The 22,675-nt window shown below is 40.5% G+C and overlaps 1 protein-coding gene across 9 annotated transcripts in view; it reads left to right on the top strand.

Moving 5' to 3' along the window:
• The window catches only part of ATRX (ATRX chromatin remodeler), a 67,587-nt gene that overhangs the window by 251 nt on the left and 44,661 nt on the right, over positions 1 to 22,675 (top strand). For 2 of the 9 annotated variants that reach the window (XM_041484628.1, XM_041484627.1), the window contains exons 1-8: positions 9,543 to 9,759; positions 10,524 to 10,636; positions 13,588 to 13,643; positions 14,480 to 14,532; positions 16,073 to 16,197; positions 17,379 to 17,498; positions 20,483 to 20,592; positions 22,586 to 22,653. In XM_041484628.1, the coding sequence (XP_041340562.1) occupies positions 9,728 to 9,759; positions 10,524 to 10,636; positions 13,588 to 13,643; positions 14,480 to 14,532; positions 16,073 to 16,197; positions 17,379 to 17,498; positions 20,483 to 20,592; positions 22,586 to 22,653 (677 nt within the window). In that variant the 5' untranslated portion in view covers positions 9,543 to 9,727. Of the gene's footprint in view, positions 1 to 6; positions 397 to 9,536; positions 9,760 to 10,523; positions 10,637 to 13,587; positions 13,644 to 14,479; positions 14,533 to 16,072; positions 16,198 to 17,378; positions 17,499 to 20,482; positions 20,593 to 22,585; positions 22,654 to 22,675 lie in introns of those variants that run through there. The other 7 variants (XM_041484632.1, XM_041484635.1, XM_041484626.1 and 4 more) reach the window with 7 other exon arrangements.

The raw sequence follows: 22,675 nt of genomic DNA, 5'->3' as shown, positions 1-22,675 counted from the left end.
CGGCGGGAGCTCCGCCGAGCCCCCGCCCTCGCCTGGCGCTGGGCGCGGGCAGCGGCCGCCGCCGCCGGGCCGCTCCGTCCGCCTGTCCGGCCGCGGGGCTGACGCGGAACGACAGCAACCGACAGACGCCCGGGAAGTCGAGCTGAGAGAGGCGCCATGTTAAAGTGTTAATAAATAGTTGTCTTTGTGCGCTTTCGGTTTTGTCCGAATGCCCGGGGCTCCGCGCCCCGCCGTCCATCCGCCGCAGACGCGCCGCGTGCCCGAGGCGCTGCCCCGGCCATGAGGGGCTGTCGCTTGGCCCTCAGGCTTGGCCCGCACCTGGCTGCAAACCACTGCGATAGAGAACATCGCTGTGTCTGCAGTGCTCCTCACCCCGGCTCCAGTGCTGAGCCTTGGGTAAAGTTTTTTCAGGGGTCGTTTATGTGTCTCTTCACCTCCCGCCTTATTTTGAGTAGTTCATAAAAACTGTGTCATTTTAGACAAAACTTGAAGGGATAGTGGTTTTTTTCCTCTTTTGCATTGCTTGTTTTTGAAGCCTTAACATTTCCAGTTAGGAATCTAGAAGAAAGAGGTTTTTGATGATTATCATCACTGTTGATGTTGCTCACATGCTGATGTAGGTCATGAGCGTTGCAAATACACATTATTTGGTGCGTGACTTCCCAGCAGTTAGCAGTTGCTTCTGCATGTATTTTTTCCCTTATTTTGTAAGACAGAGATGGTGCATCTCTCATTCTTTCTCCTTCTCACTCCCACTTTCTCCCCTCTGTGTTCTTGAAGGGCTTTGACAGTTTAAACAACTTCTTTTGTTGGAGTGTTTGTTTTGTTGTGTAGACTGAAGTGCTAATGAAGGGGCTTTCTCCTTTTTCTTCTCCAGCCCTTAAAATCAAGCACGGAGTTTTATTTTTGTAGAACAAAAAGCTCTGAGTTACTAATATTTATGGTCTGGTTTGCAGTCACCATTAGTATTTTATATTCTGAAAAATGCTCTTTCATTTGGACCACTTTGCTTTTTGTTTTATTGTGATTGTCATGTTTTGTTCCCTGTTATCCATAATCTTGTTTGGTTTCTTTTGAACCACTTGTTCCTGGTCTGTAATATGCAGGGTTTGTACTTAACCCTTTCCATCTTCCTATGTAGTTATTAGTGCCACAATTAGTGTTACTGGCAAGGGGCTGCTTTGGAGGAAGAGGATACAGAAGCTCATACATTTTTCATGTAATTCTTAGATTACCTGCAGAGAGGATGGGATTATTTCAGATTATTGGTGATTTTGCAGATCAAAAAGCATGGACAGAATAGATCTGAGATCGTGTGCAGTCTTTGGGTGGGATCTGCCCACAGAGTAAGCAGCCCTGTGACCAACTGCTTTTGAGTAGATGGGCATAGCAGCAATTTTTTGATGCTCCAAACTTTCCTTCTGTTCATGAGCTCGGTTCTCATTCCGTTTAAATGTTTGTTACAATTCCCATCCCGTGTAGAGCTCATCTGGAGCAGTTTGTAACTCACAGGAGCTGGACATGGCACTGGACATTGCATGGCCTTTGCCTTCTTGTCCAGTTCTTCTTAAAACTGGAGGTGGAGAGAAGGAAATGAAGAAGAAAAACACACCCTGTCTTCCTCTTTTGTTCCCATTTCCACGAGTGCTGCTGGCTGTCAGCTGCCTGTGTTTGTGTCACTTCACCCTCTGCTCTCTGCAGTTTGTCCATGTCACAGGTGTGCAGAAATAAAGGACTGCGGGATTGCTCTTACAATACTTGGGAAGATGTGCAAAAAACTGAATTTGGATGGAAAATCTATTCCCAGCACTGGTGGAAGATTCATTTACAGTGTTTCAGAGGAAAATCATCAATCCATACTAGTCTGCTCCCAGAGAAGTTTTAAACTTTTGTTACAAGAATAATTTATTTAATGTTAAGTTCCTAGGAGTCTTCCATGTTCCAAATGAGAAATTTAGAATTATGAAAACTGGAGTAACCTCCTAAGAAACTTTTTAAAAGTGCTGCCTCTGTAAATATTTATAAAGATGCCTCCATAGGTTTTATCCCCAAAACATCATTATTTTTTTTTCTTGTCCTTTCCTTTTCAAGGGGAGGAATCTTTGTCGTAGTGACGTAGCCTGTTCCTTCCAGTTCATACATTGTACAACATAAGCACAGCAATAGGAAAAGAAAACAAGTTTTGTATTTTCCTCACTTGAACTATCTGGTAGTCAATGAATGTAGTTTGGGTTTTTTTCTTTTTTAAAGTTGGCAAAATAGGCTTTGTTCTTGTTTTTGTTTTGTTTTTTTTTTTTAATCCAGACTCTTCGCCTCACATGGTGATATTGGTCACTTGGTTTTAAAGTTTTTATTAAATTGTCTGCATTTTTGAGTCAGTTGAATGTCTTTGTTCTGAATGATACTGCAGGATTGCTTGAGGTGTGTTACTTGATGCCACAGTGATATAATTGGAAGTAAGTCAACACCAATCTTCTGTATTCCCTAAAGGGACAGTGAAAGTTCTCTGTCTTCCACACTGTTCTGGAATGGGCATAGGCAGATTCTTCAGCTCTTCCTGAAGAAGAGCAAAACTGTGTCATCTTCAGTGCCAGCTATGCCCCAGAACCACTATCTGCAGCACTTCAGTGACATTCTCTGGGAGAGGAACCTACTGCAGAGACTTTGTTATTTCTGGTTTTGTACAATACTGTCTGTTAGGGCTTTGCAAACTTTGTATAGAGTCTTTATAGGGCTTTACTGAAGGTATCTTAATTTTCTAGGAAACAATTTGCTGTGTCAGAGGAGTGTGTAATACAAATTCTGCAACAGGGTGACCTTAACATTGTGGGGATTTGAAATTTTCAGTTTTCTGTTACAGACTAACTCCTTGTACCCTCTGCTTGAAGGGTGGAAAAGAGGCTGCTTTTTTATGTGCCTGTACCACACCAAAAGAAAATATCAAAGTAATGCTAAAATGTGCTGTGTTCATCATAAAAACAAATGCCTGCAGCCTGTGACCAAGTACATTTTAAACTGGATTACCAGAAGTGTCTTTTGTAAAGGGAAGGCCTAAGGATAGTGCTGAACCTCATGAAATCACATTCTGTATCTCTGGAGCTCAGCTCGTGCCTGCAGGTGATTGGGAGACATGAATGAGTTAATGGATGGGTCAGTGGCAGGTTATTCCCTTGGAGTGGCAGCAGGAGAAAAAAGAAATTGTAGAAATTCAGTGGCAAATGTAATGGAACGTTTTATGTTGACTTTAAAAGAGGTGTAGTGTCCTGATTTATTTACTAAAGGAGGAGCATAAAGCTTTCACAGTCTGTGATGAAATGTTGTTGTCACTCAGGATGGGGCATGGATTAGTTTGTTTGGTTTTTTTTTGTTTTTTTTTTTTTTTTTTTTTTTTTTTTTTTTTTGTTAGAAAAGGAGTGAAACCTTGAAAAAATCAAGAACTTGATGACACAGGTTGCTGACCAATGTCAGCTGTAGTGCCATTGAAGCAGTTTATTTGCCAGTCCAAAAGCTGCATAGTAGTAGAAATTTCTGTCTGAGTGGGCCCAACTGTAGGTTTTAATAGCTTCAGCCTAGAAGCTTTGCTGGGCAAATGCATCTGTCATGTAAGGCAAGACTAAAATACAGGCAATAAATTTGGGACTGAGATGGCTTTTGTCTTGTAAAATGAAAACCTGTGCTTGGGAGAGTTGAAGGGCCAGGCTTTGATTCTCAGCAGAGTTGGTGCTGAAGGAGGTTTCTTTGGGAGCCTGTGGTCAGCTCCAGGGAGCAGAAGGCAAATGAAGCAAAAGGTGTTTTTGGAGTTAGGGGTCCCTGGTGCTCTTGGTCCTGGGGCCCCTTCCCTTCCCTTCCCTTCCCTTCCCTTCCCTTCCCGGTGTGCACTTCACATGATTTTTGTCTCATAAGGGTGAAATGTTTAGATTTTCAAGTGGCAGCTTCAGTCTTTCTCAGCTTGCAGGGCATTTCACCATTGAAGTTACACTTCAGTGTGGACCAACCTACAGTGAGATTTTTTTGTCTTACTTTTGCCTTGTGGATTTGTGATGATGTTGCTTGTTTGGGTTTTTTTAAGATCTCATTAAAGAAACAGGTTAAAAACAAAGGGTTTTTTTTTTCACTTTATAGTGAATGAAGTGTGATAACTCACACCACGTGAACAGAAAGAAATTGTGTAAGCTTCCTTGAACAGAATAAAGGGTCTCTTAGTGACTTTGAACTGTTGCTTTCTCATTCCCCTTGTGTGTCTGGAGGAAGATAATTCTGTTTACTTGTCTCTACCTGTTATGCTGTATTTAAGCTCCAAAATTACTTCATCCACATCATTGAGTGTCTTCAACTTCACCAGGTATCACTTGATTAAGCCCCTGTGGATTAAAAGTGAGTTCTAAACAAAGTAAAAAAGCGAGTGTGTGTTAACTAAGTGTTAGGTGCAGAATCTCTGATGAAGTGCTGGATGCCTCCATCTCTTTTCAGCCAGAGCTTTAGTGTTCAGGTATTTTCTGATGTATCTGATCCAGTCAGTTCAGTGTGGTACAATTCCTCCCAACACAAGAGAAGTGCTTTGCTGTGATAATGGTCAAACCCAGGCAGCTCACCCAGAAAGATCGTGGGGCCTCCAGCTGTGGAGTCACTTGGAACCTGGCTGGACAATGTCCTGGGTGGCCTCCTGTTCCTGTCTCTGCTTTGCTGAGGGCTGGCCAAGGGATCTCCAGAGAGCCCTGGGGTGGGGTGGAGGAGGAAGGAGAGGACTGAGTGTGGATGGTGTCAGGTGTGTGCAGGGTGTGAGGCTGTGTGTCCTTGGCCAGCAGAGCTGCTTCATGTCAGCACGACCACATCGTGTGAATCCTGAGTGTAAAACCTCACTTGGTTTGGCAGAATTGGTGTATCAGTGGAAGTAAGGTCCAAAACACGAATCTGATCTAGGACTTAGAGTGTCATGTTGCTTTTGCCTGCAGAAAACCATTGTTGAGTTAAAAAACAAACTCTGGGATGAAGTGCTCTTGTTTCCCTACCATTATAAAACCATATTTTACTTGTTCAAGTAATATAATGGTAGGCTGATTTTATTTTCTGGTTTTATATTTTTTCTGACAGAAGTAGGTTTCTTAGGACATGGCAGGTAAAATGCCAAACACACCAAAAATAGTGTGACTAAGAAAATAAGAAGAAGAAAAAATAAGAAAATAAAACAACTCCTACTGGACATTTTTTCCTCTTTCACTCTTTCCCACAGCTTTAAGCTATTTCATTCACGTTTGTTCAGCCACAATATTGAGATATTTTATGTGAAACAACAATGTTGGCTCTACCCTTATAGCTGAACTCTTTGAATTGGGCTAATTCTAACCCTCTTCCTTCTCATCAGGAAAAACTTTTATTAAGATTAGCAGGTGACAATACTGGCCTGATTATATCAAGGCTTAAGAGTGGTCTCTCTTCTCACCATCCTAAATAAAATACCGAGAGGTTTCCTGTGGGTTGTTGGATTTCTGCTGTTGTACATCTGGTTTTATTTTTCTTTAATTATTTTTCCTAAGGATTGTTTAATATTGTCTGCTTAATAGTTGTTCTGCAGTGTTTCAGTTTCAAAAGTGAAAAATGACTGAGACTTAATCTGAAGCAACTGTAAACATGAATTGAAAAAACTTGTGCCTTGAACTAATTGAAAAGTTTAAACATACAAAAATCTTAGACGAGTGTTGAATTTAAGGAAGACTTATGGTTAAAAAACCCATCTTTGTCAACACTGAGATAGTTAAAAGCTGGAGAGGCTCCTGAAAGTGGCTCCTGTGCCACTTTCAGGAGCCACTGAAATGTACATGAGGGACACTTGTTTAGAGTAATAGTTGGTAGGTGTTTGTTTAAAGAAAATGCAGCTTTCAGATTACTGTTCCAGATGTTGACAGTAACTGGGACATTCTCCACTTCCACTTTTAAAGTGTCTTAGGAAAGCAAATAGAAACTGAGTGCAAGAACGAGGTTTTCAGTGCAGTTTCAGAGGATAGTCCAGTGTGTGCTGGGTTTGCTGCTGAAGTGGTCAGTGCTGCTCCTTCCACTGCCCTGGTTATGAATTTTCATCACCTCACCTGCCTTCAGAAGAAATATGATCATGTGAATGTGTGGCAAGTTGGATCTGAATGAAGACAGTTTGTTAAAATTTTATTTGTCCAAGGTGATGTGATTTGCTTTGGGGAAGCACAGTCTTCAATCAGCTGGCACAGGGAGTGAGGTCGTGGTGGGCTCCCACTGTGTCACTGCCCCTCTTCAGCTGGGCAGGGAAGGGAGAGGACAATGAAAAGTTCAGGTTGAGATGAGGACAGGGACATCACCCAGCAAGTGGCATCACGGGCAAAACAGATTCTGCTTGGGGAAATCAGCTTAATTTATTGCCCAATCAAATCAGAGTATGGTAATGAGAAATAAATCCCCAGTGTTAAAATATCTTCTCCCCATCCCTTCCTTTCTCCCAGGTTGAACTTTACTTTATTCTCTGCCTCTTCCTGGTGAGCAGTGCAGGGAGTGGGGTCCCTCCCATGGGAGATGGTTCTCCATGGACTTCTCCCATGTGGGCCCTTCCCATGGGCTGCAGCTCTTCCCGAGCTGCTCCAGCGTGGGCCTTTCCCATCCCATGGGGCTCAGGAAGGGGCTGCTCCAGCAGAGGGTTCCTGCAGGCTCACAGCCTCCTTTGGGCATCACCCTGAGCAGGTGTGGGGTCCTCCTGATGCCTTGAGAGGCTCCTAGAACAGAGGCTGGACAGAGTTAAAGGAATAAAGTAGGGATTTATTAAAAAGCCTTCACAGGATTCACCTTGGGCAGTGCAAGAGCCCAGCCAGGGCTTACACCCAAGCTGGACAAGGGTCATGAGTTCTCACACTTTTATAAGTTTTGGTCCATTTCCATTTTGGGGTTAATTGTCCAATTCCAGCTCCAGGTGATGCAGTCCCATCGTCCCAGTTTGCTCTCCTCAATTCCCTGCTGTTTGCACTTTTTGGGGCTGAAGCTGCAAAGGTGTTCTTGGTTCTGGGGCTGGGAAAGGATTGTTTTGTGTGACTGAGCTGTGAGGAGAGCTTGCTGACACTTCATATGGAGTTCAGAGTTATACACCAATGCAGTACAGAGTCTGGAAGATGTGAAATCTAGAACGTAAGGCATCACTCCATGGGCTGCAGCTGGGTCTCTGCTCTCCTGTGGGCCCCCATGGGCTGCAGGTGGATTTCCCCTCTGACCCTGATGTTCCTTCTCCCCTGGCCTCGCTGTCTGCAGGGCTGTTGCTGTCACATACTTGCTCCTCTCTCCCAGCTGCTGTTTTGCAGCAGGTTTTTCCCTTCCCACATACATAATCCCAGAGGCACAATGGGCACTGCTGATGGGCTCAGCCCTGGCCAGCAGCGTGTCCCTCTTGGAGCAGGCTGGTGTTGGCTCAGCTGGACATGGGGGAAGCTTTTGGCATCTCTGCACAGAAGTTTGTAACCCCTGTAGCCCCCACTACCAAAACCTGGCCACACAAACCTGCTTCAGTTAAGAACATGCAGGGACCAGCACTCCACAGCCACTTGGGGTGTTGTGTCTTGATTATGATGCAACCTGTCTCGCTCTTTATTTATTCTAATTATTTATGGACTCATTTATGGGTAATTTGCCTGCTCTGGGTATTTTGTTACCCTATAAGGGCCAGGTATTTATTGTTTGCTTTAATAGCACTTGCTCTGCATGTAGGTAAGGAATGGTACATTCCAAGGTAGCTCCCAAGGTCACAAATCAGGTTCATGGCCACACCAATAATAGCAGGCACCTTCCCTTTCAGTCCTGTTTTAATTAGGCTGAAGAGTGTTGAAATAGCTCTACAGTGGTGGGGAAGCCATTTGCTTAGAAAACTCGAGTGTGAAGACACTAATAAATAGTGTGGGGACTGTCAGTGTAGAGGAGCCTGTTTGCCTCAGTAGTGCTTCAGAGATGGTTCTACATTTTTAGGCTCCTATGTTTATTAAAACTCCACATTTATAAGTTGTGATCAATTTAAGAGTGACTGGGTCTGTACTGCAAAGAATAAGCATTTTCCAGTAGAAGCTTTAAACAAAAATAATAGATTATTATTTCTCAAGTATAAATGAATGATATAAAATAACTTTTGTACAAAACCAGGTGAAGCATTGTCCTAAATTTATATTTCGTAAGTGAAACACCTTTACTTAGATTTGACCTGGTATTCCTTAACAAAGGCTTATGGTACAAAATGATGAATAATCAAGAGAAAAAGCAAGTTGGGAAGACTTTTTAGTATTAGTTTGTATATAATTTTTTTTGATTGGTTGTCAGCAAGAACTATTTGCTCTGAAAATGATAATTTTACGTTAGTTAGGATAAGAGTTAATGAATGGTAGTAAATAATGTTCCAAGTATTAGTCACAAAGACACATGCATACTATTCTGAATTCATTCTGTATTGACAATAGTAATACTGAACTCATCTCTAGCTCCCATTTTCTTTCTAAAATGCTGTTACCAGAACAAGTTATTTATAAACTAAATGAGCAGAATTCCACATGTGTGGCGCTTTTTTCGTTGTTCTTTTTACTACCAAAAATGTACTTTCTTGTGGCCTTTCTAAATGTGCTTTATTTCTTCAGACCATCTGGAATGGATATAAAATCTCTTTATATGCTTTTACTATCAAATAATTCTGAACAATTCTAATTTTTTTTTCACTTAATGTGAGTAAATTGTCATTAAATCTCCTTTCTAAAGGAGAGCATGCAAGCTGTAAAGACTGCAGTGTACCATTATCATCTTCTGTAATGTTTTCCAAGTATGCCTTCCATCCATGAGCAAAAGAGAAGCCCAAGATTAGGGAGCTGGCAGTTGTATAGCAGCATGAGTCCAGTAATTAGAGGGAAAGACTTTTGGACAGATTGAGAGAAAAATTTTAAGGTACTCTTGAGAGTTAAAGAGCTTTGTTCTACTCTTTCAGGCTTGCTCCAGTGATTGATGGTACATATGTAGTCTCAAAAGAAAAGTGCCCTTCACTCATGCAGAAAATCTTTTCATTGCAAAGTGCTATTTTGTTTTATTTTGAGCACCTCAGGTGATTAAAAGAAATAGCAGATGATTTTTTTTTTTTTAAACTGATGGTTTATGCTGTTTTATGTGGTTATTTCCGCTGGTTGGAATAGTCACTGGCACTGATGTGAGGATGTTCACTCACGGCTCAAGAGAGCACTTGGCTGCACGTCCTTCTCATAATATGAGGGGGTTTTTTTAGCAATAACAAATTGAAAGTCAGAAGTTAATAAATTGATGTGTTCGGAGAAACAGTAGTGATGGTAAAGGTGACTCTCAGGTTGAGTATTCAGAAGTTCTTATGACCAATAAAACAGGCACAGAAAATGTAATTTCTTCTTGCTATTAGAAGACTATTTTGAAATTAATGGGGAAACAAGCAGTGGGAAGGGTGGGAAGCCTTTATCCTTCATCTGGGCTCATTTCTGCTGAGGATAGGGCAGGTCAGGAGTGGGAAAAGCATCTGGAGCAGCAGATAAGGGGTGATGAGTCAGGGCAGATCAGCTGCAGATTCCAGAGGGCTGATAAGGAGGTGAGGGAGCAACAGCTCCCTGGCACCTTCTGAACAGGGGCTGAGCACCCTGGGCCTCGGCCAGGGCAGCTGGAAAAGCCTTGTCCTGGGAAATTGTAGGAGTTTGGGGAGAAATAAACCATGTGAAATGCCAGGGGTAACATGGAGGTTATGAAATGGAACAGCTTTTTAAGGCAAGCCTGGGATCAAGATGTTGCTTTTTACTGTAGTGAGTAAATGTACTCAGGACTGTTCTTGGGGTCTGAAAGTGTCTGGTGAAAGTTGCCAGGGGATTATTCTTTATGAATTAATCATCAGCACTCTAACAAACAGATCAAGGAATGATCTGGTCCTGCATGGTTGTTTCTTGACAAAATTAACACCACACAACATGTATGTAGATGGTAGATTTACTAAAAGTTTTGTGTCAGCAAACTTTCATATCCAGTGGACCTGTCATGTTCACTGAACTGTTCACTGTCATATGCAGTGGACCTGTTTGTTTCTGAGTTTGTAGGTGAAACTCTTCTGTTAGTTCTAGTGGTTTATATCCCAAATGTGACATTTTAAAAAATAAAATAAAGATTTTATTATTCTTACTTGTCTGGCTTCTGACAAATAAAATACTAATTTTTTGCTGTCTTCATGTCGTAGCAGCATTACCACTCAGACTTTCTTGAATTTTGTCAATAATTGTATTGAATATAATTGTATATAAACAGTGAAAATTACTTAAAATAGACTTTTAATGCATTTTTGTCAATAAGGCTGCACCTACTGTTTCACCTAGTATTTAGAAAAATTACATGTTTTTTATTTGCTCTGATATACTCACGCAGAAACAAATACTTACATCTCTTGTGGATGTGTATTAATTGAGATTAAACATAAGCTTTCAAGCTTGATAAATTGGAGTGAGATGTGTAGGTGACTCTGGGTGTTACTTGTATTTTCACAGTGAAAGCAAGTTGAATACATTGGTACAGAAACTCCATGACTTCTTGGCTCACTCATCAGAAGAATCTGAGGACGCAAACTCTCCTCCAGCATTATCTAAAAACAAAAGTATAGGTAAAAAGACATTTTATGTTCATTTTCAATGTATATGTGATTCTAAAGTCAAGTAACCTGATGTTATTTCATTTTATCACACTTCACTGGGGTAATTATACCAAGTCTTAATGTGATTTAGGTGGTGATAGCTTGATAAATGCACAGTAGGCCTTTGATACAATATTTATTTCAATTCTGAATCTTTCTAAAGGTGAAAAAATCTAATCTTCTGGTAATTTCCCTTCTCTGAAACATGAGATATCAGAGACAGGTATTTGCTGTGCTAGGAGTTCCTTGTTCAGTGTTCCTGAATTTACAACTGCAGTGTCTTGGTTTTTCTGCTGTAGTAAGGTTTCTGGAGTCCTTGCAGGTGAGGGAGAAGTTCTGGAGATCATGCTTTCATGGTAATTTGAAAAAGATTTCTACATATAATCTGGAAACCTTTTTAAAAGAAAACAATGCTTTTTAAAAAACTAGAGTCCTACTAGGTCAAAATTGGAAATTTTTACTTCCAAGTTAAAAACAGGTAATAAAGTTTAACCACTTAGATGAAAGTGAAATTATTTCATGTCTGTACTGAATAAAATCTGTTTCCAAATTTAATTGGTTAAATTTGTTTATTAATTTCACTTGGACTGGATGCAGGTGCAAAACCTTTCAGTCTGTACTGCTTAATGAGCTAAAAGTTGTGTTCATGTGGTAGAATGCAGAAGAGTGTGCTGGCTATATTAGGGTTTATTTTCAAACTCCTGTTGTCTTAAGTCACGGGCTTTCTGGTGTGTAGTTTTTATCTTTTAATGTTTTGTTTAGGGAGAGAGTCTGCTGCTTGTGGCACTCACCTCCTCATGTCAGCATCAAACTGAACTGTTAGCACAGAAAAAAGAAACTACTCATGTGGTGCTTCAGCAGAACAGTAAAACAAATTGTGATGTAAATGCATCTCAAAGTGAAATTTTTCTGAGGAGCACACTGGGAAAAAGAAATCTCCCTTTATCCTCTGTAGTTAAAAATTAGCATTTGGTTCCTTGCCGTAAAGCACAGATTGTCTTTGAAATGGATACACTTGCAAATTCATAGCAGACATATTTTAGTGTTGGTTTTGAGATCTAAAAGAACATATTAAAGTTGAAGAGTCAGGATTAAACACTTAAATATTAGGAAATGCCAGAATTTACTATGCAAATTTCCTTCCCTTCCCAATGTTCTGTGCATAACAAAAATGTCTTTAGCAACTGTGCTTGCTTTTTTTTTTTTTTTTTTTTTTTTTTTTTTTTTTTTTTTTTTTAAATTCAGAGGGTGCTCATTATGAGCAGAAGTTATGGATGTGGCTGGGACCAAATCAGATTTATTTAGTAATAGATCTTGTTTTGTTCCAGCATTTGGAGGATATGTGAACTATTGGGTAGAGTGTTGTGAGGAGGAAGATGATGATGAAGGTAGTGAAGTGTGGCCCAGGAAGGCTGGATGTTAGAAATCAGTTGGCTATTAGCTGATATTACTTCATCTTTTGTCCCTGACACACATAGAGGTCAGTTAAAACAGGAAACAATATTTGCTTTATAGCCTTAATAATGTTCTTTATCCCCTCTGCACTGGGACTGGATGTCTCCCTCCATTCCACTGCATGGCTGCCAGCAGCAGAGTCACAGAGAGCTCAGGAGAGCCAGCCTGCCTGCTCTTGTTCCAAGAGTGGAGCAGCAATCCCAGGGGAAGCTCTGCTCCCTGCCAGCCCTGGGGTGGCTGGGCAGGAGCAGCCAGGTCAGCACTGAGCTGGGAGGGGGTGGCTGCAGCACACGGGGCCCCTTGGTGGGCACAGGGAGAAGCTGGCACTGCAGCACGTTCAGCTGCTTTTGGAATAGCACATGTGCATCAGGCTGCCAGTCTGAGTGCGGAGTCTGCACTCACTGGGGCTGCCAGAGCAGGGGAAGCTCTGCCAAGCTCTCCAAGCTGGTATTTTCCATGGGTTTATCACTTGGGCAGAGTTGGTCAGGAGTAGAAGGTGGGCAATATCCAAGCTCCAGCAGAAATGTCACCTCCTTCCACATCTCCGGTTCCCCCTTCACAATAGGGAATGCCTGAATATTCCAGAGAAGACGTTTCAGGTCAAAACCTGAAAAAAAGGCCAAAACCATTGTCTTCCATTTTGTATTTTCTCCTTCACATGTGGAAATGGCTGGATGATTTTCCCTGCAGTTTACTCAGTTCTGCAGAGGTCAAACATCCAGGATTGAATTCTCTAAGCTATTCAGTTTTTTCTAAGTATAGAAGTAAATTGTTTTGGTGTTCCCCAAAACTGAAGTTTAAGGATAAAGAAGTTGCAGTGCTAGTTAGTCTTCTCTTAAAAATCACAAATTATCCTGATAAGTATCCTGTAATTATACTTCCTACTCAGTCTCATCTGTTAAAATCCTGCTGTTCCTAAACTTTTGGATCAACTTCATACTAGAATCACTCAATCACTGAGCTCCAAACTTTCCCTTCTATTTCCAAGACTGGTGGATTGGACCAGTGCCAATAGGTTGCAGGTCTTTTGGCTTTATATTCCACACTTGCCAAGCTTGAGAAAGAGGAATTCTCATCAGAACTTGGATCAAATGGGATTTTTGTCTGTGGTTCCATGATCCCAGATTTAGTACTTTGTTTCTTATGTCAGATGTGTGAGAGAAAATACTTGTAGTAAATTCTTAAGAGATCAGCAAAAATGCACTAATGATACTATTTCTGCATGCAGTTGCACTTGCAGTGCTTCAGTATTTCTTCACCAACAGTGAGGCTCCCAGGGACTGAACTGAAAGGGGTTTCTGAGTTATTTCTGTAAAATGTATGCCACACAATGGAATGTCGTTTCTGTTGTGCACCCGTTTGTCTCTGGAAGTCACATTTATCTCTGTCCAGGCTGGTGAAACATAAACAATGCTGTGATGTGCAATGTGAAGAATTTCTGATGTTCCTTGAATTTCTCTCCATAGGTAAAAGTAGGGAACCTAAAGGAAGTCCAGCTTCAATGGAGAACAACAAGGACGAGGTAGGAAGAAAAATGCTTTTGAGTTCTAGTTGCATGTCTAGTGCACAGTGGCTGAGTTCACTCTGTTGCTTTTGCAATAAATACTTCAATAATACTGTCAGAAGCACCCATTAATGTCATCCCCCTTCATCCTGTTACTCAGATAACAGTAGGTACTTAGTTACTCTTTAGGCAAATATGCTTCCTTTTTGAAAAAAAGTAAAAATGCACACACTGGATCTATGTTAAACTGAGCAGAAATTTTTCATGTGGTGTTTTACTTCTGTCTGTTCTCCTATTGGAAACATTCTGGTGGACAAGATCTTAACATTGTAGAGAAAACACAAGTGGCAGTGTCAGGCCTTAGTTTCCTTTACTACTGTAAATGCAGGTGTTTTCAACTGCCCCGATCTGTGATCCGAGTGCAAAAACAATTGAGAAAATCCGTTTTGCTCTGAAGGCAGCCAGTGCTTTCTGGCACATGAGCCACACAGCAAGAGTCTGCTCTGCTGGCAGTTTGTGGCTGCAGGCTGCTGCTGCTCCTGAGTGCCAGGGCCCTCTGCAAGGGTGTGTTGGACAAGGGGCTGGTTTCTTCACATTGCAGGAAGAACATTCCCAAACCTGTGTGAGCTGCTGACTTCTGACCTGAAGCTCCAGGGATTCAGTTGAACTGAACTGGCATGACTGTTGAAATTGTCACTTGCAGTTACTGCTTTTCCTGCTGCTCTTTTTAAATTATTTTTTTATAAGGGCACTGGTGATTTCTGAGTCGTTTCTAGTTAATGCAAGACACTGGTTTTTGGTAGTTCCCTTGGATATAAATGTGTTGACTTTTACATTTTTTTTCTTGTTTCTAGGGAAGTAGTTCTTCGGAAAGAACCAAATCCTTAGGATCATCCCGTTCCAAAAGGTTGGTTTGGAAAACAAAAACAAATAAATTAGTTTTTGGGTGTGGGAAGCTATAGAAAAGTGGATACACTCTATAAAATATTTTTGGTAAAAATCAATGAAGTTATGGAGTGCTGGTAAAACAAATGCCTCATAGTACATTTAAAATTCAAACCATTTCTCAGGATGAAAGGTTAAGATGCTAAAGCATAATTATTATTTACAAAGAAAAGATCACTCCATATCTTCAGGACAAAGGAGTTTATAAAAGAGTTCCTTCAGTCTTGCTATTTGTACATGTAGGATTCTTCCAAAGATGTAATTTGGGTCATACAGAAGAAAAACTTTTATGTGCTTCACTACTGGGAGAGTGCAGCATCAGACTGTGCTGTTGAGTTGTCCTGTGCAGAAACTGCCATTTGCTGTATCCCTGCTTTTTCTTTTTCCTTCTTTGATCTGAAAAGTATGGAGTGAATTGTATATCAACTGCTTGAACCTACAGAAGACAAATTATTTGTGTCCCAAGTAAGAACAGACTTAGTCCAGTCAAACTCCTCATCTGCTCTCAGCTGGTGCTCACTCCAGTTCTGTCCTCTGATTTTTATTAAATCCCAGTGAACAGTGCAGGGAGTTGTGCTTTCAACAGCTGCCTTAGTACTGCTCTTTAGAAGTCTGGATCTCTTCTCTCTCTCTTTTTTATCAAAGTTACTTTATTTCATCATGTCTGCTGGAATTAATATTCTTCAGTCTCCTTTTTATGTTTGTCTTGATGCCATATTTGCAAGTGTGGTTTTATATTTGGCTTTAGTTTCTCCCTCATCTTTTGAATCCAGTGTCCTGCTGAACTCTTTTCATTTACATACTTCTTTAGTCCTGTTTTTTGCCTCCTGTCTTACCACTAAAGGGATTTTCACTCATCCATTTGTTATGCTGTACCTTATATTGACAAAACCAGTGTCTTACAGTAGTTCATGCATTGCCTTCAGACTACTGAAAAATTTGCTCCATATTTTGTGTTATTTTCTCTCCATCCTGACATAGTAAATTCATTCATTTTCATGGATTTAAATTGTTTGTGTGGAATTCTGTCAGCTGATCCTTTTGTTCAGTAGTCAGCTTTTTAATTTCTTTCTGCATTTCCTTCATTTTCTTGCCAAGATGCTTTTTGTAATTTGCTAATATCTGTGTGTTCTCCTTGTGCTGCCTGTTAAACCTGGAATGATGGATAACATTCATGAGCAGACATTCACCTGTGTTTCATTTAGACTTTTTTCCTGGAATTGTGACTTTCTTAAAAATCCATCACACCTCGATTTTACAAGAAGAAGATTTTATTAGTATAGACTTCTGTTTCACGTGGGAGGGGAGAAATCCTGTTCCAAACCAGAAAATTATCCTACAATTGTATAATAATAACTTGGAGCATCCCAGCTCATCTTGTCTTTAATTAATTTAAATAGAACTTTGTATTTCACAGTTCATATGGTGTTTTGCCTGCAAAGCTTACCTGAATTGCAGTTTGTACTGTTTGTCAGAGCATGGGTTGTTTTCTGTCTGTGCAGGAAACCTACAGTTGTAACAAAATATGTTGGGTCAGACGATGAACAAATTGCAGATGAAACTGTAAATGAAGATATTTCAAATGAGAACTCAGAGAATGATGTAGATATGCAAAGCTTGCCTAAAGGTAGGTCATGTCTTTATTTTTCTTTTTTTTGCTTCTGTATTCAGCAAATTAGCCCAGATTATGATGCAGCATAAATAATTCACTAGAATGCACATGTATCAGTAAAATCCCTCTTGAAGGTCCTGTTGGTTCTCTGCCCACAAAAATGAGGAACCTGAGCACTTTCAGTTTGAACCCAGCCGATTTTAATCTGTGGGTGCACAAGGATGTGCTGGTGGCTTAATTTCAAATTTCTGACATCTGTATAAAACCATCACAGAACAGGAGAAATTATTTATTCTGTTGTTTTGCAGGAGTCTCAAGCTCTGTCACTTGGAGGTCTTATTTTACTGTTCTGTCTTTGAGGTTATTAGCAATTAGATCAACAAAAGCAAAACTAACTCTGGGGGGAAAATGCCATTGTTGGATCTATTTTTAAGCACATTTTTTAGAAATAGTTAATACTATAGGCCTGCATCCCTCTGCTCTTAGCTGCAGTTGGATTAATCTCCTCCATTTCTTACCTATGAAAGTTACAGGAAAAATTGCTGCTGTTCATTGTGTGTGTAGCAGTATTGAGAGCAGTCACTCTAAAATGATTTTTTCAGAATATTTTATTTTCAGTGTCCTCACAACAAAACTGGGCTCTTAAATAGGAAAGATACGGTTTTTTTCCTTCACGTAATTTTGATTAGTACTTTATTTAAATGAAAATGTCAGATTTTGGATATTGTTAAAGACAAAGCAGGTTTTATTCTATTGCTTTTTTGTGTTTTTCATACTGAAATAAATGAAGATGAGGAAACTGAATAGGAGGGGACAAAGAGAGAAGAGCATAGGGTTTTGAGGGATTTAAGTGATATCCTTTATTGGTAACAAGTTCCTGTCCTGCACCCCCCAGCAGTGTGACAATCCTGTTGTGCACGTGCCACAGCAGAGCACAAAGAGCAGAATTTGCTCCTCAGCCCATTCAGTCCTTGGCTTCTGTCCTACAGCTACAACAGAGATGTAGTTTGAAATGTGTGTGTTGGTTTTGGGGTTTTGTTTTTGTTTTTTTCTTTTTCTGTGAACATCTGTGCATTCAAAACTATGTTGAGTTTTAGTCAACAGGTTGCACTTTTTTTGTTGGCTTTATTAATCAGAACTTTTGCACTTCACTTGGATGTGTAATGGTTTCCAATTTCTAAATAAAATTATTCTAGGTACAGTGGTTGTACAGCCTGAGCCAGTGCTGAATGAAGACAAAGATGGTTTTAAAGGGCCTGAATTTAGAAGCAGAAATACCGTTAAAATGAAACCTGAAGCTCCCAAAAAGCGTGGAGGTAAATACAATTTAAAACATCTGTTGAAATGGGTTTAAATTGTTGCTTATGACCACATTTGGTACATCTAAAAATTGTCCATATTTCTGATTAATTATCCTAAAAATACCTCCACTCTTCTGGCTTTTTGTTCATTAAGGATTTTAGCTGATAGAAATTAGCCTCCATTGCTGCCCCTGCAATGCAGCAGTGAAAGCTAAGATTAGTTCCCACTAAACTCCTTCTTTTCAATAGGTACAGGATGCTTCATTAGGTGCAGTTGCTTGGTTGCAATCAGGTGTTAGAGGTATTCCTTTTTTAAAGGAATTGGAACACCATTGATACAGGAACGTTTGCTGACTGACCAGGAAAGCAGCCATCTTTGAGCAGGGACATGTATGGGCAGATTATCCATCAGCGAGCTAAGAATAATCCTGAACCCTCAAACAATACAAAGACTTCTTTCTTTTGCTTTGAAATTGTGGGAAATTCCCTACCAGTGGGCCCTTCCAAGGATTATCAGCTACTATGTCAGCTGATTTTCCATAGCTGCTGCTAAAACTGGGAAATCAGGCTGATTATAATACTAACAGAAATTAATTTCTCTCTTTTTTTTTTTTTTTCCCAAAAGCAAAGGGAAGGAGGGAAGATTATATATAACCTAGCCAATAAGAAGGTAGATACTTTTGTTAACTCTGCTGGCAATATCTTAGCTCACACACCTCCAGCAGTAGACAGGGTATTGATACGAACAGCTCTTGCACACGCTCTGCATCCTTCCCATTGTATCATTTGAGGTCCTTGCTCTCCTTTAAAGTAATTTATGGAGTGCTGTTTCTGTGGGTGGAGAGAAATGTGAGTGTGGAAATGTGCTTGTGCACATACCTGGCCTCATGTGGTGCCAGTGACATTTGGAGCATTGATGTTTTCTCTAAATTACCAGCTTTGGAAGTCGGTTCTGTTTTATTCATGCAAGATGTCCTGTTCATATAAGAATGCTTTTTCCATTTGTGCTTAAAACAATTCTACATATAGTCCAGTAGAACTCTTCAGGGGTACAGTGTTAAAAAGATAAGACACTTGTGCATGAGCTTTGTGGCCTGTGTCTGTATCCTCAGGACAGTTTGTATCACCTGCCCTCCCAGCTGTTTTAATCTCCATCCCTAGGGAATTTGCAGGCCTTCCTTTGTGTATCTGGACTGATTACTCATGTGCTATGCCTGACATATTTGTTTTTTAAATAATTGCATTTCTAGTAGGAATTATATGTCCTGTGTGTATTAGAAATAGAGGTAGAAGCAGATCTCTGGCCTTTCTAGCATGCAAATGCTCTTACCTAAGACTGTAAGAGGCATTGTGTCATTATTCTCAAGTTTTGTGTCTGCAGTGTGGTTGTGGTTGTACTTTTGCTAATAAATTCTGTTAGGAATGTTTTTAGCCAAGTATTAATGAATTAGTGGTAGTTTAATTTCTTTGGGTCATCATCATTTGTAGTAGTAATATGGTTTACAAAGGTTTGCCTCAAAAATTCTCTCTTTTCCTGGTGCGAGCTTGCAGGTTTGAGGAAGGAGGCCATAGTGCTTCCCCTTGGTTGTGGAAAAGAGGGAAGTGGTTCAGGGCTTGGCAGGGAATCTCACGTTCTCCCTGGGTTGGCTGGGCCCCTCAGAGATTCCTGCAGCAGTTTAAGGGCTGTGGTGTGTGTCAGGCTTGGATTCTGTGCTGCAGAATGTGGGATTCTTTCCCGAGGAGTGTGATGGGATGGATGAGTTCATCCATAGTCACAGCAGCATTTGAAAGAGGGGCTTACAGGTCCACAGGGTCTGCAGGACATACAGTCAGGAATGGCTGGAGGGTGCAAACACATCCTGTATCCAGAATTTCAGAGAGTTAGGAGTGTGGATCAGCTGTTTCACTGCCCCCTGAGCCATCTGAGGCTGTGCTTCAGCAGCAGATTGCTGGGAGCTTGTTCTGTGTCTTGAGAATGTTCCTGCAGTTCCTTAGCATGCTGGTGTTGGAGCTTGGTTCTGATTCTGGAGTAGTGATTATTTAATTAAAAAAAAAAAGAAAAAAATACAGTCTGTACTCAGATTGTAATCATTAAATTCAACTGTTTGAGTTCATTTCCTTATTAATTTAATTACTGAGCATGACAGCAAAGGACAAGTCACAGTTCAGTGATCTCTTATCAACCCCGTATCTGCTTGATCCAAATTGGCCTTTTGGAAGTGCAGAACTCACCAATGATTTTCCTTTTTCTGCTGTTGAAAACAAAAAGATCTCCAAGTATTAGTTAAGAGCCTGGCGTGGTGTGAGCCTGCCATGCCCAAGTTCACCCCTTCTGAAGTGAAATGGGAGGTTGGCATAAAAAAAAGCTTTTTTGATCAAATGTGGATGCAGCAACAAAGTAGTGCACACACCATGGGAGCAACCAGCAACCTGGGGAGAACATGTGGATTACAGCAAAAGTGTAGTTTCAGAAAAACCCAAAAACCACTGTCAAGAAGGGGACAAAATATGAGAAAAGGTTTTTCAGTCACTGTTACAGGGATTACTTGCATTTTCTATGAGAGTTTTCTGTGTTTTTCTTTGAGAAACTAAAACTGTTTGTGAAAGAAATGCCATAATACAAACACGAATTGCAGTGGTATTTGTTGAACTGAGATTAAATGGGGAATGTTGTCCAGAATATCAGAACTGCTCTGAAAGAATTTTAGTGATGACTCTAATTTAGTGTTTTCATGATGTGACCAGTTAACCCAACTTAAACCTCTCAGAGGGAAAGAATTGTGCCTTGTCCCCAAGTGCAGCATAAAAATCAGAGGGAAATTCAGTCTTAAAATGGCAGATGGTTACAGAAAGATTTCTCTGGTGCTGGGTGGTGCAGAAAGAAGGGCCTATGAAAAACCTGACAGGCCAGAATATGGCAAGAAAATGCAATAGGTACATACAGATTTCTTAAATGAGAATGAAAACAATTAATGTGTTGTTTGTAATCTTCTCCATAGAAGAAGGACTCCATGGAATTGTGAGCTGTACAGCTTGTGGGCAGCAGGTGAACCATTTTCAAAAGGATTCAATCTATAGACACCCTACACTAAAAGTGCTTATTTGTAAGGTATGTGGTAAACAGTTCTATTTGGTTTTGTTTCAAAATGTCACATTCGTTGGTGTGGATGGGATTTTTATGGGAGTAATTCTTGTTCACTAGTTGACAAAGTTTTCAGTCATTAACTGTTACAATTAAGGAAAATAAAAGGAGGAAAAAGAAGCAAATATACTGAGTTCATATTCCTTTTTTCTTATATCCCAGTTAAACTGGTGGTGGTTTCTTTGTTATTTACTTGTACAGCTTTAAGGGTATAATCTTAGTGAATTTTTAATGTAAAACGATCTGTCTGAAATTTCTGCCTACTCATAATGTATTTTAAGAACAGATTCAAGTCTGCATCTCCTGGTAGAGCATTCCATACAAAACAGCACTGAAATAAGGATCAGAAAAGCAGCTTCAAAGCCATCTCTGTTTCTGCCAGCTTCTGGACTGTTTTAAGTTAGGACAGCTTTGCAATGCTGGTCTAATCCACAATCTGAGTCTTCAGCTGTGTGGCTTCCTGGTGGCTCCACACAGGCCCTGAGTTGGTGGCAGAGGGAAGAGGTGGGACAGGGCAGGAAGGAAATGTCCCTGCCTCCTGCTGTGGAGACCTCTGTCAGCTTTCAAAGAGCTGCACAGATCTCTCTTGCATATTTCTCTAGTGATGGAGATTGTGTAATTATAAGATATTGCTAAAGACAGAGATACAGTTCTGTGTTATAATGTACATGGAGCATTTCCCTGCTCTTCCTCTTCCTCCTCCCCACTTCCTCGTGAGTGTTACAGACTCAGCCATGCCCATCTAGGCTGGTTCTTCTCTGCATTCTGGCTTGTTTCTTTTACAAAAATCAGCTCACAAGGTGACCTTTTCCTACCTCCATTGGAGTCCCAGCTCGTGTTCCTGGCCTTGCCCATATCCATGTTCCTGCAGTGTGACCTGGGTCATTTTTGTAACCTGGTCAGGCTGTTGGGCTCAACAGCAGCTCTTGATTGGGAGCTCTGCTACCTGAATTGCATCAAGGGTTGTTCCCCTTGATTCTCTCTGGTTTTACTTAATTGAACATGGCCTTATGTGAATGTGAGAGGGAGGAATGGAAGCCCCTCATCTTTATTTCTGTGCCTAGTTCTGCCGTTATTTTTCTCCTACTTAGGTAAAAGTCCCAGACCTGAGAAAATGTTTTCCTTTGACTCTGAATGTTCTATCAAGTGTCTAAACATCAGATTTTACTGGGGTTTTCTGTTGATTTTGCTTGTTTGGATGGTTTAGTTGAACAGATGTACAAGTCTGTTCCAGATAATGGGGCATCATAATTGTCAGTTCAGGTGATGAAGCCTCTTCTGCATTCTGAATTATATTAATAATGCCTGTTCAAAGTAGAGCTACAAGTCTGGGAGAACAGTAACAGCAGGAAAAAAACTACACCAAACCTTCAAAAGTTGGTGTCAGCAATTCAGGAACTGAAGCCTTCAGTACTCCTAGCTGAGTCATTTGTTTTTTTTTTATTACCATTACCAAATTTTCAAATGAAGGTGCTTTGTTTGCACCTGGATATGAAATTCTTGGATGTTAACATCATGATAAATGATGTTAGACTTTTTAATCTAAAGCCTTATGGCATGACATGGTAACATATGGAGCATCCAACTGAAAATTGTAATTCATGTGGGATTAATTGTGTCAGGGAGGATGTGGTGCTGATTTACCTAGGAAATAGATGGAACAAAGATTCAGACTGGAGAGAAGTATTCAACTGATGTTCTACAATATGCAAATATGCAGCCATCAAACAAAAGCCTGTTTTAATTTTCAAGCAAACCTTGAGCCATCTAAATAAGTCATGGTTTGGGACCATGGAAGATGTTTTTTAGATTAAAACAAATGTAAAAGACTTGGAATGCTGAAGACCTTGCAGCTGCTGCTTTTGCTGGCTTGCTTCTAATGCACACTGAAATCTAATGAACTGCTGAAGCCCAGTTGAGATTTAATAAAGAGTTCCTTGTCCTCTCTCTTTCTTTACAGACTTGCTACAAATATTACATGAGTGATGACATCAGTCGTGATTCAGATGGGATGGATGAACAGTGTAGGTAAGTGTGCAAAAACTGCAAT

This window comes from Pyrgilauda ruficollis, unplaced genomic scaffold, assembly GCF_017590135.1.
Source record: "Pyrgilauda ruficollis isolate IOZ18807 unplaced genomic scaffold, ASM1759013v1 scaffold67, whole genome shotgun sequence".
In the NCBI taxonomy this organism is placed as follows: domain Eukaryota; kingdom Metazoa; phylum Chordata; class Aves; order Passeriformes; family Passeridae; genus Pyrgilauda; species Pyrgilauda ruficollis.
The sequence above is the reverse complement of the archived record's forward strand: the minus strand, read 5'-3'. Positions and strand labels throughout refer to the sequence as shown.